This window comes from Echinops telfairi, unplaced genomic scaffold (genome assembly GCF_000313985.2).
Source record: "Echinops telfairi isolate 266 unplaced genomic scaffold, ASM31398v2 ScPeMD7_7458;HRSCAF=8496, whole genome shotgun sequence".
Classification (NCBI taxonomy): domain Eukaryota; kingdom Metazoa; phylum Chordata; class Mammalia; order Afrosoricida; family Tenrecidae; genus Echinops; species Echinops telfairi.
Window position 1 is genome coordinate 34,949,584 of NW_022111358.1, and position 12,995 is coordinate 34,962,578.

A 12,995-nucleotide genomic window follows, 5' to 3' on the forward strand; every position below is an offset into this window, starting at 1 on the left:
GCATTCCGGGAACCCAAGAGGCAAGAAAATTTTGGGAATGATGAGGGCAACAAATGTATAGATGTGCTTTACACAATTGATCTATGTATTGTGACGAATTGTATGAGCCCCAATAAATTGATTAAAAAAAAAAAAAAAGAAACATACAACCTTCCTCTAATTCTTTAATGCTTTCTCCCCCTCCCCTCCCACTATCATGACCCTAGTTGTACCTTACAAATCTGACTAGACCAGAGGATGTACACTGGTACAGATCAGAACTAGAAACACCAGGAATCCAGGATTGATAAACCCCTCAGGACCAATAATGAGAGTAGAGATACCAGGAGGGGAAGGGGAAGGTGGGAGAGAAAGGGGAACTGATCTCAATTATCGACATATAACCTTCTCCCTGGGGGACGGACAACAGAAAAGTGGGTGAAGGGAGACGTTAGTCAGTGTAAGACATGGCAAAATAATAATTTATAGATTATGAAGGGTTCATGAAGGAGGGAGAGGGGGAGAAAAAGTGAGGAGCTGATACCAAGGGCTCAAGTATAAAGAAAATGTTTTGAGAACGATGATGGCTTAAGTGAGAAAATTAGCTTCTAGACAGAGACCTTCCAAATTTAGATGTAGAGTATGAAAAGTATGGAAATAAACTGAATTGAGTATAAGAATAGTTCCAGAATTAGACCCTTTATTTTGGAGGAATCACAATATTTTCCAATGGCTTCTTCTTGTAGGTGATGCTGAACAGGAACTTGGTCCCCCTCCATCTGTAGATGAGGCAGCAAACACACTCATGACTCGTCTGGGTTTCCTCCTTGGAGAGAAAGTCACAGAAGTTCAGCCTGGTGACCAGTACAGCATGGAAGTGCAAGATGAAAATCAGGTAAGCTGATTGCTATCAGCTTTTTATACCAAAAATGGAAGTGAGTGAGTGTGTGTGTGTGTGTGTGTGTGTTCTGGAAGAATACTTCCAGATCTTGACTGGCTTTTGAGACCTGGAGATATCATTTAATTTTCTGTAATCACTACACTTCTTTTTTATGAAACATCTTCTAGTTTCATTCTTAGATTTAAAAACCCACTTTAAGATTTGATTCATATACTGAGTAGATGAGTGGATGGATGGATGGATGGATGGATGGATGGATGGATGGACGGACGCACAAGCAAGCCAAAAAACCAAATGTAACTTGTAAAAACTGCTCTCAGAAATTACAAAATATACATTCATTCCAAGTACACATGAATTATTTACCATTTTAAGATTATGTTTATTCAGACACATAGAATAAGTCTACACAAACATCAGAAATTTGAAATTTGAGGATAGGGAGCAGGTAGGGGGAGAATGGGGAACCCATCACAATGACATATAATCGCCTTCCAAGGGGGATGAACAACAGGAACGTTGGTGAAGGGAGACAACAGTCAGTGTAAGATATGAAAATAATAATAATTTATACATTATTAAGGGTACATGAGGGAAGGAGGAAAAAACTGAGGAGCAGATACCAAGGGCTCAAGTAGAAAGAAAATGTTTTGAAATGGTGATGGCAACATATGTACAAATGTGCTTGACATAGTGGATGAATGTATGGATTTTGATGAGCTGTAAAAGCCCCCAATAAAATGATTAAAAAAATTTTTTTGAAATGGTTAAGTTAATCAATAGCAAAATGTTAACCTAAAAAATTCCCAGATGTTTGGGTATTAAATAATAATACGATACATCTAAAAATATTGGTATTAGGTGTCCAATCATACATACACAGGTTTATTCCAAACAAAATGGATTTAAGCTTGTCATTGAGTCAGTGGATGGCTGTAGACAAGTTCTCTCAGTAACACATTTGTCTAAATTTTATGAGGTTGTCTCAAAAAGGGAAGCTTTTGTGCTGTGAAAAAAAGATGTTAAGGTGAGAACTGATACAAAATTTTAAACAAAATTCAGGTGAACATCTTCCCAAATCATTGAAGCTGTCCAACAGTTTATGAGAGTTGCCCCACTTTTATTGTTAGATATCATGGAGTGAGCTCCAGCTCATGCCTATGACATATACAACAGGAAAAAATCCCGCTGGTCTTGTGTCATGCTCAGAATTATTGTTGTGCTTGAGCCCATTGTTGCAGCTTGTGTGTCAGTCTATCTCACTAAAGGTCTTTTTTTCACTGCCACTCTACTTTATCAACCCTGGTGTATTTCTCCAGGATCTGGTCTCCTAAAAACATGTCCAAAGATGTGAGACCAAATGTCATCTTGGGATATCACACTCTCCTCTCCTCCCTTCCCCTCTCCTCTCACATCACACTCTCCTCTCCTCTTACATCAAGAGAAAAAAAAAACCAAATGTCATCTTGGTTCTAAGGAGTATTCTGGCTATACTTCTTTCAAGACATACGAGGGGGTGCTTCCCCTCCCCTCCCCTTCAAAAAAGGAAAAATAATCTGCTGGATGAAGCTTTCATAGTATGCATTTTTCCTGCTAGGCTAGCATCAAGCAACTAGCTCTGAGATAGTGAGTGCATCCAGTGGCATTGCCTGGGAAGGTTCTCTCTGGTCACAATGAATTTTTTCTTAAAAGCAGTTTTGCTCGAACCTCATTTTTTGTGATGGTCAATTTTAGAAAACAGCATGCAGCTGTGAAATTTTGTTTCCTGGTCAGGAAAAATGCTTCAGAAACTGTTATGATGTTGAACACAGCTTACAAGAATGGTGCTATAGGAAAAAATCAAGTATTCGAGTGGTTTTTTCGTTTCAAAAGAGGTGAAATGTCCATTGATGTCAAACCTCATTCTGGATGTGTGTCAATTTCCTGAACAGACGAAAATGTTGACAAAACTTGTGCACTTGTACTTGAAGACTGGCAACAGACCACTTAAGTGATGAGTAAGTTATCTGGACTATCTTGGAGCTCGGTTCAACAAATTTTAACAGAAGATTTGGGAATGAGAAGGGTTGCTGTGAAATTTGTGCCTCAGATTCAGACTGACCAGGAAAAAGAGCTTTAAGTGAAAACATGCCAGGCTTTGAAAGAGCAGTTTCTATGCTACCCTGGTTTTCTTCCAAGGTCATTACTGGTGATGAGACATGGTGCAATTCTTATGACTCTGAAAGCAAACATCAATCAAGCCAGTGGAAGACGCCAGTATCACCTTGCCCTCCAAAAGCTCGTCAAGTGCAATCAAAGATCAAGACAATGTTCATTTGCTTTTTTTTTATGTGAGGGGGCTCTAGTGCATTTAGAATTCATTCCATCAGGTCAGACTTATGATCAAGTTTTCTATTTAGAGGTCCTGTAAAAATTGTGTAACGGTGTACAACAAAAAAGGCCTGCTTTGTGGTAGATGGGATTGGTTTTTGCCACCATGACAATGCATCTGCTCACACAGCCATCTCCTCAGTGTACCAGTTTTTGGCAAAAAAACAGCATGCCTCTTTTGTTCCATGCATCTTACTCACCTGACCTGGCTCTGTGCGACTTCTTTTTGTTTCTACGATTGAAGAGGAACATAAAAGGACAGTGATATGACAACTTAGAAGAGGAAAAAAAATGAGGGAGGTGCCGTCAGCCATCCAAACAGATGAGTTTGAAAAATGTTTCCAAGAATGGAATCGCAGAATTGACCAATGTATTGAGTGTAATGGAGAGTACTTTGAAGGTGATAAGGTTGTTTTGTAAAAAAAATTTAAATACATAGCTTTGAAAAATAAATTCTGTTTTCTTTTAAGGGGTAGCCCCTCGTATTTGTTGTTCTTCAGATAGTTTGTGGCACTTTTAATGTTCTTTTCAAACACCATAATTCTAAAGTGCTTATGCTCTAGTCTTCCGGCTTCATTGTCCAGCTTTTACACACACATCAGGTGATTAGAAATACCCTGGCCTGGGTCCAAGGCACCTTGGCCCTAAAGTGACATCTTTGTTCTGTAACATTTTGTGGAGATCTTGTGCAGCACGTTTGCCCAGTGCAATACAGGGTTTGCGGTTTTTAACTGTTGCTTCCGTGAGTTTTGATTACTATGTCCCATAAAAAACAACACATTTTACATGAGTCAAGCATTTTAAGGAAGGGTGGGGATGATCTCAGAGACAAACCAAGAGAAGGAAGACTGTCAGACTCCATGAAAGAAGAAATTGTAACCCAAGTCCAGAAAGAAGTCGAAGAAGACTTTAGTGTTCTCATTAACAAAATAGCTGCTTAAGTTGGGGTCTCATATGACTCAGCATTTTCAATTTGAAGCAAACATCTTGGTCTCAGTAAGCTTTAGCTGAATGAGTGCCAAAAACATTGCATAAAGATCAGCTCATTGAGAAACGATGTACAAATGCGCTTTAACAATTGATGTGTGTATGGATTGGGATAACAGTTGTATGAGCCACTAATAAAATGTTAAAAAAATTAAAAAATTAACCAAAACAAAAAAAAAAGATCAGCTCAAAGTACTGATCTTTCCGCCAATCTTATAGGCAGATCATAGCTAATGAAGATGATCTTCTGGAATGGATGTAACTGGGGATGAGGTATGGATTTGCCAATACGATCAAGGTCCCAACAAAACAGTGACTTCTGAGAGTTCTTCTGAGCCATTTAAATTCAAGGCAGAGAAGTCAGCTTAGGTTATAGCAACTCCTTTCTGGGATTCTGAAGGAATCATCTATAGATTTTCTTTATAGTCAGGACTCAAGATGATCGTGTGGATTATGAAAAAGTTTTTGAAAATTGAAAACAACATTGATGAGAAAAAGTTCACGAAATGTGGTTGTTCTAATAATAAGCAAGTAATATACTATGTCTGTGTCTTATAACCTGAGTGTTTTCCAAAGACCCTGTTATTTCTGCAAAGCTAGATTTCTTTGGGTGCTAAGATTTGAATTGATTCTGAGATGGTTCACATCACACAGCATGTCATACTGATTTTTGAATAAAGGCAAAAGTCTATGGAGGTATGTTGTATGCATTCATGGAGCAAAATAGTTCCATATCAAGTAAAAGTCATTCAAAAGTAGACCAAAATGAATGAATATCAGAAGAGGCCTTGAAATTTGCTTTTGAGTATGCAATAGCTAAAGCAAATGGAGAAATAATGAAGTGTGAAAGCTGAACAGAGGGTTTAAAAGAGAAGCTTAAGTAAACAAAGTATTATGTATGTACACTGGTACAGATAAGAGCTCACGACACACAATTCAGGAACAGGAATAGGAATAGCGATACCAGAAGGGTAGGGGAAGGTAAGGACAGGAGGGGAGGAAGAGGGATGGATTGCAATGATTGACACATAACCACACTGCCCCTAGCTCGAGGGGGATGAACACCAGAAAACATGGGGAAGGGAGACAGCGGTCGGTGTAAGATATGAAAATAATAGTACTTTATAATTTATCAAGGGTCACAGAGGGGGTAAGAGGAACTGACACCAAGGGCTCAATAGAAAATAAATGTCTAGAAAAGAATGATGGCAACATATGTACAAATATGCTTGATACAATTGATGCATGGATTGTTATAAGAGTTATAAGAGCCCCCAGTAAAATGATGTTTCAATTTTAAAAAAAGAAAAAAAGTATTATAATAGATGTGCAAAAGAGCCAGAGTTAGAAAACCCAAAGGGAAGAACACGCATGGCATTTCTCAAATTAATAATGTTGAAGGTGAGCCCTCGTTGTATAGTTGGGTTATTCTTTGGGCTGCTAACCAAAAAGCCAGCAGTTTGAAACCACCAGGGGCTCGTCAGGAGAAAGATGAGGCTTTCTATTCCCAGAAACCCTCAGACCCAGGTCTACCCTGTCCTATAGAGTTGCTATGAGTCAGATTTGACTCACTGGATTTTTAAGTTATGAGAAAACTATTGCATAACAGTAGCATCAAAAGAAGGTCGGAGGAATACACAGTCACTGTACCATAAAAATTGGTTGACATTCATATATTCAGGAGGTAGGATATGATTAAGAACCAGTGACATTGAAGAAAGATTTCCAAGTTGGCATGGTGTAGGTATTGGTGAAAAACATGATGAAATTGATGGACGACTGATTGACATGGATTAACATATGCATGCAATGCAGATGGTGGCTCACTTGTCTAGACTAAGAAACTTGAAAGAACTACCTAGCCAACTGATGTAAAAGGTCCTTATTTGTGCCCATTTCAGAATATAGAGATTATTGAGAAATAATAATATCTCGTGCAAGTAAAATTTTGCTGAAAATAATTCAAAGGGAATTGTAGCAGTGTATGGACAAGGAATCGTCAAAAATTCAAGCCATAGTCTATAAAAGATAAGGGATATCATTGCTGATACCAGATGGATCTTAGCTGCAAGCAGAGAATACCAGAAACATGTTTAACTGTGTTTCATTGACCATGCAAAAGCATTCTATGTGGCCATAACAGATTTTTTATAAAATTGCAAAGAACAGGAATTCTAGTATACTTAATTGTGCTTATGCAGAACGTGTACCTAGATCTATGAGAGGCAGTCATTCAAATGGAATATGAGTTTACTGAGGTTTGAAGCCAGGAAGAGGCACATTAGGATTGTAAACTTTCACTGTATGTAATTACATCTGTATTCTGTGAAAATGATCTGAGAGGTAGAACCATATTAAAGAAGAACCTGGTAACAGGATTAAAAGAAGGATCTTTAACAACTTGCAATATGCACAGGACACAACTTTGCTTGCTGAAAGTAGAGAGGACTAAAGCACTTAACTGATGAAGATCAAATAATTCAGTCTTTAATAATGAATTACACCCCGACTTAAATAAAATAAAAAGCTACGCAACTGGACCAATCAACATCATGAAAAATGGAGAAAACTTTGAAGTTGTTAGATTCCTCCGGTGGGAAATAACTCGGTCCTTGGCTTCGCACAAGAAAGAATTCACCCCAAAGCCTAGTTTGTGATCCAAGTGGGTTTTTATAAAGGATAGAAGTCTCAGGCGTTATAGTAACTGAACACAAGCACTCTCATGGCACTTCACACTCACGTGGCGGGCTGAGGGGGCAGGGGGTGGGGGGCATGGAGACCTCGGCATGGCCACTGGGTACCACGAAGAGCAGCTGCAAAAGGGAGGGTGGTCTCCTGGTTCAGCCCTTTTTAGGGTCTTCCACTGGGAGGCGTGGTCGACCCCATTGGCTGAATTAAGCCCACCTGGGCTAGATTGTGGCCTCTCCTGGCTCTGGGCCTGAAATTGGCACATGTCCTTTAGCCTTTATCAGCTTCCAACTTCCTGTAGGGAGCCCCTAGGCATGGAGAGGAACAACCCCCTATCCCGCTACCTGACATTGTCAAGAATTTCATTTTAGTTGGATCTACATTCAATGCCTATGGAAGCAGCATTCAGAATCAAATGATACAGTGCAAAAAGTCTCCTTACTTCAAGGGTTAAAAAGTAAAGATGTTACTTTGAAGACTAAAGGTGTACTTGACCCAAGTCATAGTCTTTTCCTTCACTTTCATATGGATTCAAAAGCTGGACAATGAATAAGGAAGACTGCGATATAATTCATGTATTTGAATTATAGTATTGGCAAAGAATAGTAAATGTACCCTGGATTGCCAGAAAAACAAATAAATCTGTTTGAAGAACTACAACCAAGAATGGTCCTTAGAAGGGATGATGGTACCTCACATACTTTGGACATGTCATCACGAGGGACCAGTTCCTGAAAACACCATAATTGGTAGAGTGCCCTGCCAAAATGTTTAAAAAGAAGGCCCTAAGCAAGATGGTTTGACACAGTGGGCTGCAATAATGAGCAGCTCCGGGCAATCTACTTTTACAACTCATGTTCCTAGCAGTTGTAGCATACTGTTCAGTATAACACTTAACATCATTGTTGTGAGGATGATTAAATAGTGACTACAAAAATACTTGTAAGCTGCAAAATGCCATATAAATAAAAAGTACAAAATCCAACATGTGCACATAAGCTTCAACTCTAATTTGGGAGAAATGTTGTTAATAACTTATTTTTTTATTTTCTTAAATGAAGAATTGTTACATTTCTTATCAAATTGGTAATTTTTTTTAAAAATTAGTATATTTAAACTATAAAGCACGTAACAAATATAGCATGTTATTGTTTTTATTAGGTGCCATCGGGTCAGTTTGGATTCATGGAAACCCTATGTACAACAAAACACTGCCTGGTCCTGTACTGTCCTCGCTGTATTGACCATAAAAGCTAAATGATAACTTTTGGGGGAGGGGAATCAAAATTTTATGTGAATATGCAATTGTTTAGTAATTTTCTTGGAATTATGCCATATTCCAACATAGGCCCTGGAAACTATCTTGGAATCATGCACAGGACCATCAGGTTAAACAACATACAGCATAGGAAGGCTGATATGTTTTGGAAGATCCTATAGTACTTTGGACATATTTTCAAGACGTCATGCTTGGTAAAGCAGAGAATCAGCAAAAAGAAGATGACCCTTGGACAAGATGAATTATTACAAATGTGGCCAAAATCCATACAAAATAACACTTTTTTAACATGGGATGACTATTCATATATGTAATACAAAAGACATGAATATGGCTCACTTTTTTTTTCACGTTTCTTAAACTAGTCAGTGCACACTGACGAGTATATAGGAATTATCTTACCAAATTTCTAAATTGAAGAATCCTAGTTAGTAAGTGTTGGGTAGGATTTAGTATATCATTTGTTAGTGGGGCAGAGGGGCTTATTTTTCTTTGTTTTTTACATTCTTTTGTTGTTTACATTCTATAGGTGATGTTACTATAGACTTAGAGTCAGTGTCATTTCTCTGATAGAGGAACATTTTGTAAAAACAGGAGCAATTACAAAATAAATTGAAACCTCTCCTGGAGAAAAGTTATATAATAGAAGAGAAATTCATAATAGATTTGGGGTTTTTTGCATTCTTAAGAAAAACCCACTAAGGACCATAGTCTAGAGGGATATCTAGTTTATTTAGCAAAACACAATTCATAAAGATAATGTTCTACATCCTAGTCTGGTGAGTAGCATCTGGTATCTAAAAAGCATGTCATCTAATGTAGCTATTGGTCTCTTCCCACCTGGAGCAATGGAGAAGGAAGAGTCAAGGAAGTCATTAGTCCAAAGAACTAATGGCCCAGCATGAACCACAGTGTCCTCTTAACCTAAGACAAGAAGAACTAGGTGGTCTAGTCTGCCACTATCAACCAACCACTCTGACTAGGACCACCCATTTCTTGATGAAAATGGGTGAAAATATAGAACAGAATTCAAAAAAATAAAATAAATTAAGACCAGACTTGCTAACCTGAAAGAGACTAGAAGACCCCCTGAGTTCTGTTGCCCTGAGACAACTTTCCAACTTGAAACTGAAGGTACTCCCGAAGGCCACCTTCCAGCCAAACAGGACTATACAACAAATAGTAACACTTATAAAATATGTGCTCCTCAGCCAATACACAGAGAAGACTGTAGAGCCAGCCCCACCATGAGACATGACGCCCCCTTACTGACTCACAGCATTATGGAGGACAGCACTGAAGACACAATATGGGAATTGTGCCCGGTCTTATACACACACATTCTTATACTGGGGCAAAACATAAATGGAGCACAAAGAGAGCAGCAAAGGTAGCACATCAACAAAGTCCACAAGGGATCCCAAAAATAGACTTTGGAATCGGTGGGCAGGCCTTGGCACGTCACCAGACCCAACTGGAAAACATTCATAAGGGTTGGCAGACAGACCTGGAACTATTTATAGGCTTTTTTTGGTTTTCTTTTTTTTGTCTTCTTTTCATGTATATCCATATAAGATAGGAAGGATAAACAGTCCTGAGGAGAAAACAGCAGTGCCTATAACTCCAAGGGGATATGGGAGAGAAGGAGGTAGGAGAACAGGAGGCGGGTGACAACAAACCCAGGCACAAGGGAACAGCAAGAGATCTAACATCGATGGCAAGGAATGTGTAAAATGCCTGGTGGGGTCTGATCAAGTGCAAATGTAGCTGAAAGAAATTACTGAGAGCCAAGTGAAGGTTGCACGTGATAGTGGGACAGGAGGAAAGTAAAACGAAATAGAGGAAAGAACTAAGAGGCAAAGACATTTACAGAGGTATAAATATAGGTACATATGCAAATATATTAATATATAACAATAGGGATATCGGTCTATGTACATATATTTAAATGTTAAGTATTAAGATAGCTGACAGACATTGGGATCTCTACTCAAGTACTCCCTCAACGCAAGAACACTTTGTTCTAATAAGTTGGCATTCTGTGATGTTCACCTTCCCGACCCTGTTGCTGAAGTCAAAATGGGTGCATAAGTAAATGTGGTGAAGAAAGCTGATAGTGCCTGGTTATTAAATAATATAGCTTCTGGGGTCTTAAAGGCCTAAAGTTAAACAAGCAGTCATCTTGCACGGAAGCAACAAAGCCCACAAGGAAGAAGCACACCAGCCTATGTGATCAAAAGGTATCAATGGGATCAAGTATCAGGGATCAGAAGACTCAAAACAATCATATCAATGTAAATGATGAGGGTCAGAGTGGAGACCCAAAGCCCATCTGTAGACAATTGGCCATCCCCTCACAGAAGGGTCACAAGAAGAAGACAAGCCAGCCAGGGTGCAGTATAGCAACGATGAAACACAACATTCCTCTTATTCTTTAATGGTTCCTCACCCCCACTATCATGACCCCAGTTTTACCTTACATATCCAGCTAGACCAGAGCATGTACACTGGTACAGATATGAGCACTCAACACATGGAATCCAGGACTGATGAACTCCTCAGGAACAGTAATGGGACTAGCAATACCATGAAGGTAGGGGGAAGGTGGAGGAAGAAATAGGGAATCGACTACAATGATTGAAGTATAATCCACCCACCCCCAGGGGGACGAACAACAGAAATGTGGGTGAAGTGAGACAGCAAATGGTGTAAGATAGGAAAATAATAACATAATTTATCAAGGGTTTCCAAAGGTGGGAGGGTTTGGGAGGGAGAGGAAAAAGAGGAGCTGATACCAAGAGCTCAAGTAGAAAGGAAAAGTTTTGAAAATGATGATGGCAACATATGTACACATTTGTTTGCTACAATTGATGTATTGATTGTTTTAAGAGCTGTAAGAGCCCCAAATTAAGAAAATGAAATATGTGTTCCTTACGATGGTCAAGACCAAAGGGACAATATTTGCCACAAGATCAAGAATGAAAAGACAGGGACAGCAAAATAGGATGACTTCAGACTTTTAAGACTGTTGCTTGCGAGGTGTCGAAGGGATCAGGTATAAGGCATCATCAGAACAAAAAATCTTACCATAGTGAATGATGGGGGGAGTGCGGAGTGGAGACCCAAAGCCCATTAGTAGGCCACTGGAGATCCCCTTGCAGGGGGGGTCTCAGGGAGGAGATGAGCCAGTCAGGGTGTGATGTAACAACAATTAAAAATACAACTTTCCTCTAGTTCCTAAATGTTTCCTCCCCGCTCCCACTACCATGACTCGAATTCAACCTTGCAAGTCTGGCTAGACCAGAGGATGTACACTGGTACAGATAGGAACTGAAAATATAGGGAATCCAGGGCGGGTGAGCCCTACAGGACCAGTGGTGTGAGTGGCGATACTGGGAGGGTACAGGGAGAGTGGGTAGGAAAGAGGGAACCGATTACAAGGAACTGTATGTGACCTCCTCCCTGGGGGATGGACAACTGAAAAGTGGGTGAAGGGAGACATCGGACAGGGCAAGATATGACAAAATACCCATGTATAAACTATCAAGGGCTCATGAGGGAGGGGGGAGCGGGGAGGGAGGGGGAAAATGAGAACCTAATGCCAGGGGTTTTAGTGGAGAGGAAATGTTTTGAGAATAATGAGGGCAATGAATGTACAAATGTGCTTTACACAATTGATGTGGGTATGGATTGTGATAAGAGTTGTATGAGCCCCTAATAAAATGATTTTTTTAAAAAGGGCTCAAGTAGAAAACAAATGTTTTGATAATGATGAGGACAACAAATGCACAAATGTGCTGACACAATGGATGGATGGATGGATTGTGATAAGAATTGTATGAGCCCCCAATAAAAAAGAAAGAAAAAGCAAAACAAACAAAAAAAAGACGTGTCACTTGTGCTTGGTTTATTCGAATGTATTTCTATTTTTTTTAATCATTTTATTGGGGGCTCATACAACTCTTATCACAATCCGTACATCCATCAATTGTGTAAAGCACATTTGTACATTCATTACCCTTATCATTCTCAAAACATTTGCTCTCCACGAATGTATTTCTTACAGCCTGCTTATAGCATTTCAATTAAAATCAAAACCTGAATCCATCATAGATGATTAAATAAAGGGATTGCACCTGGAAATCACTTAAGGATAAGTGAAAAAGCCATAGTGTCCTTATGTCTAGTGATCAACATTTTCTCCAGTCAAGTTACCATATATACTCGAGTATAAGCTGACCCGAATACCTGCCGAAGCACCTGATTTTACCACTGCTTTAAAAATGTGCTGGAAGATCTAGCTAGATAAGATAGACTAGATGAATAGTCTGGAGGAGAAAACGAACAGGACCAGTGGTTCCGGGGGGACACAGGAGAGGGGGAGGCGGGGGTAAGGAGGTGGTGCTGACCAACCCAGGGACAGGGAAGCAACAAGTGATCCAAAAACAGTGGCAAGGAGGGTGCGAGAGGTCTGGTAGGGATTCAGCAAGGGCATTGTAACTGAGAGAAATCACTGAAACCCAAATGAAGGCTGACCATGATAGTAGGACAAGAGGAAAGAATATAAGAGTGTGGGGAAACAGGTCTACGTGCATATATTTGTAAGTTTAGTATTAAGGCAGCAGATGGACATTGGGCCTCCACTCAAGCACTTACTCATTGCAAGAACACATTGTTCTTTTAAAATTGGCATTCCAGGATGCACACCTTCCTGAATCAATTGCTGAAGAAAAATGTGAACATAAGCAAAGGTGGTGAAGAAAGCTGATGATGCCCGGCTACCATAAGATA

At 39.5% G+C, this 12,995-nt stretch overlaps 1 protein-coding gene across 7 annotated transcripts in view; it reads left to right on the plus strand.

The window, feature by feature from the left end:
* Positions 1-12,995, plus strand: part of TANC2 (tetratricopeptide repeat, ankyrin repeat and coiled-coil containing 2) — a 333,029-nt gene that overhangs the window by 141,682 nt on the left and 178,352 nt on the right. For all 7 annotated transcript variants that reach the window (XM_045299320.1, XM_045299321.1, XM_045299323.1 and 4 more), the window contains one exon: positions 726-874. In XM_045299320.1, coding sequence (XP_045155255.1) covers positions 726-874 — 149 coding nt within the window. The remainder of the gene's footprint in view (positions 1-725; positions 875-12,995) is intronic.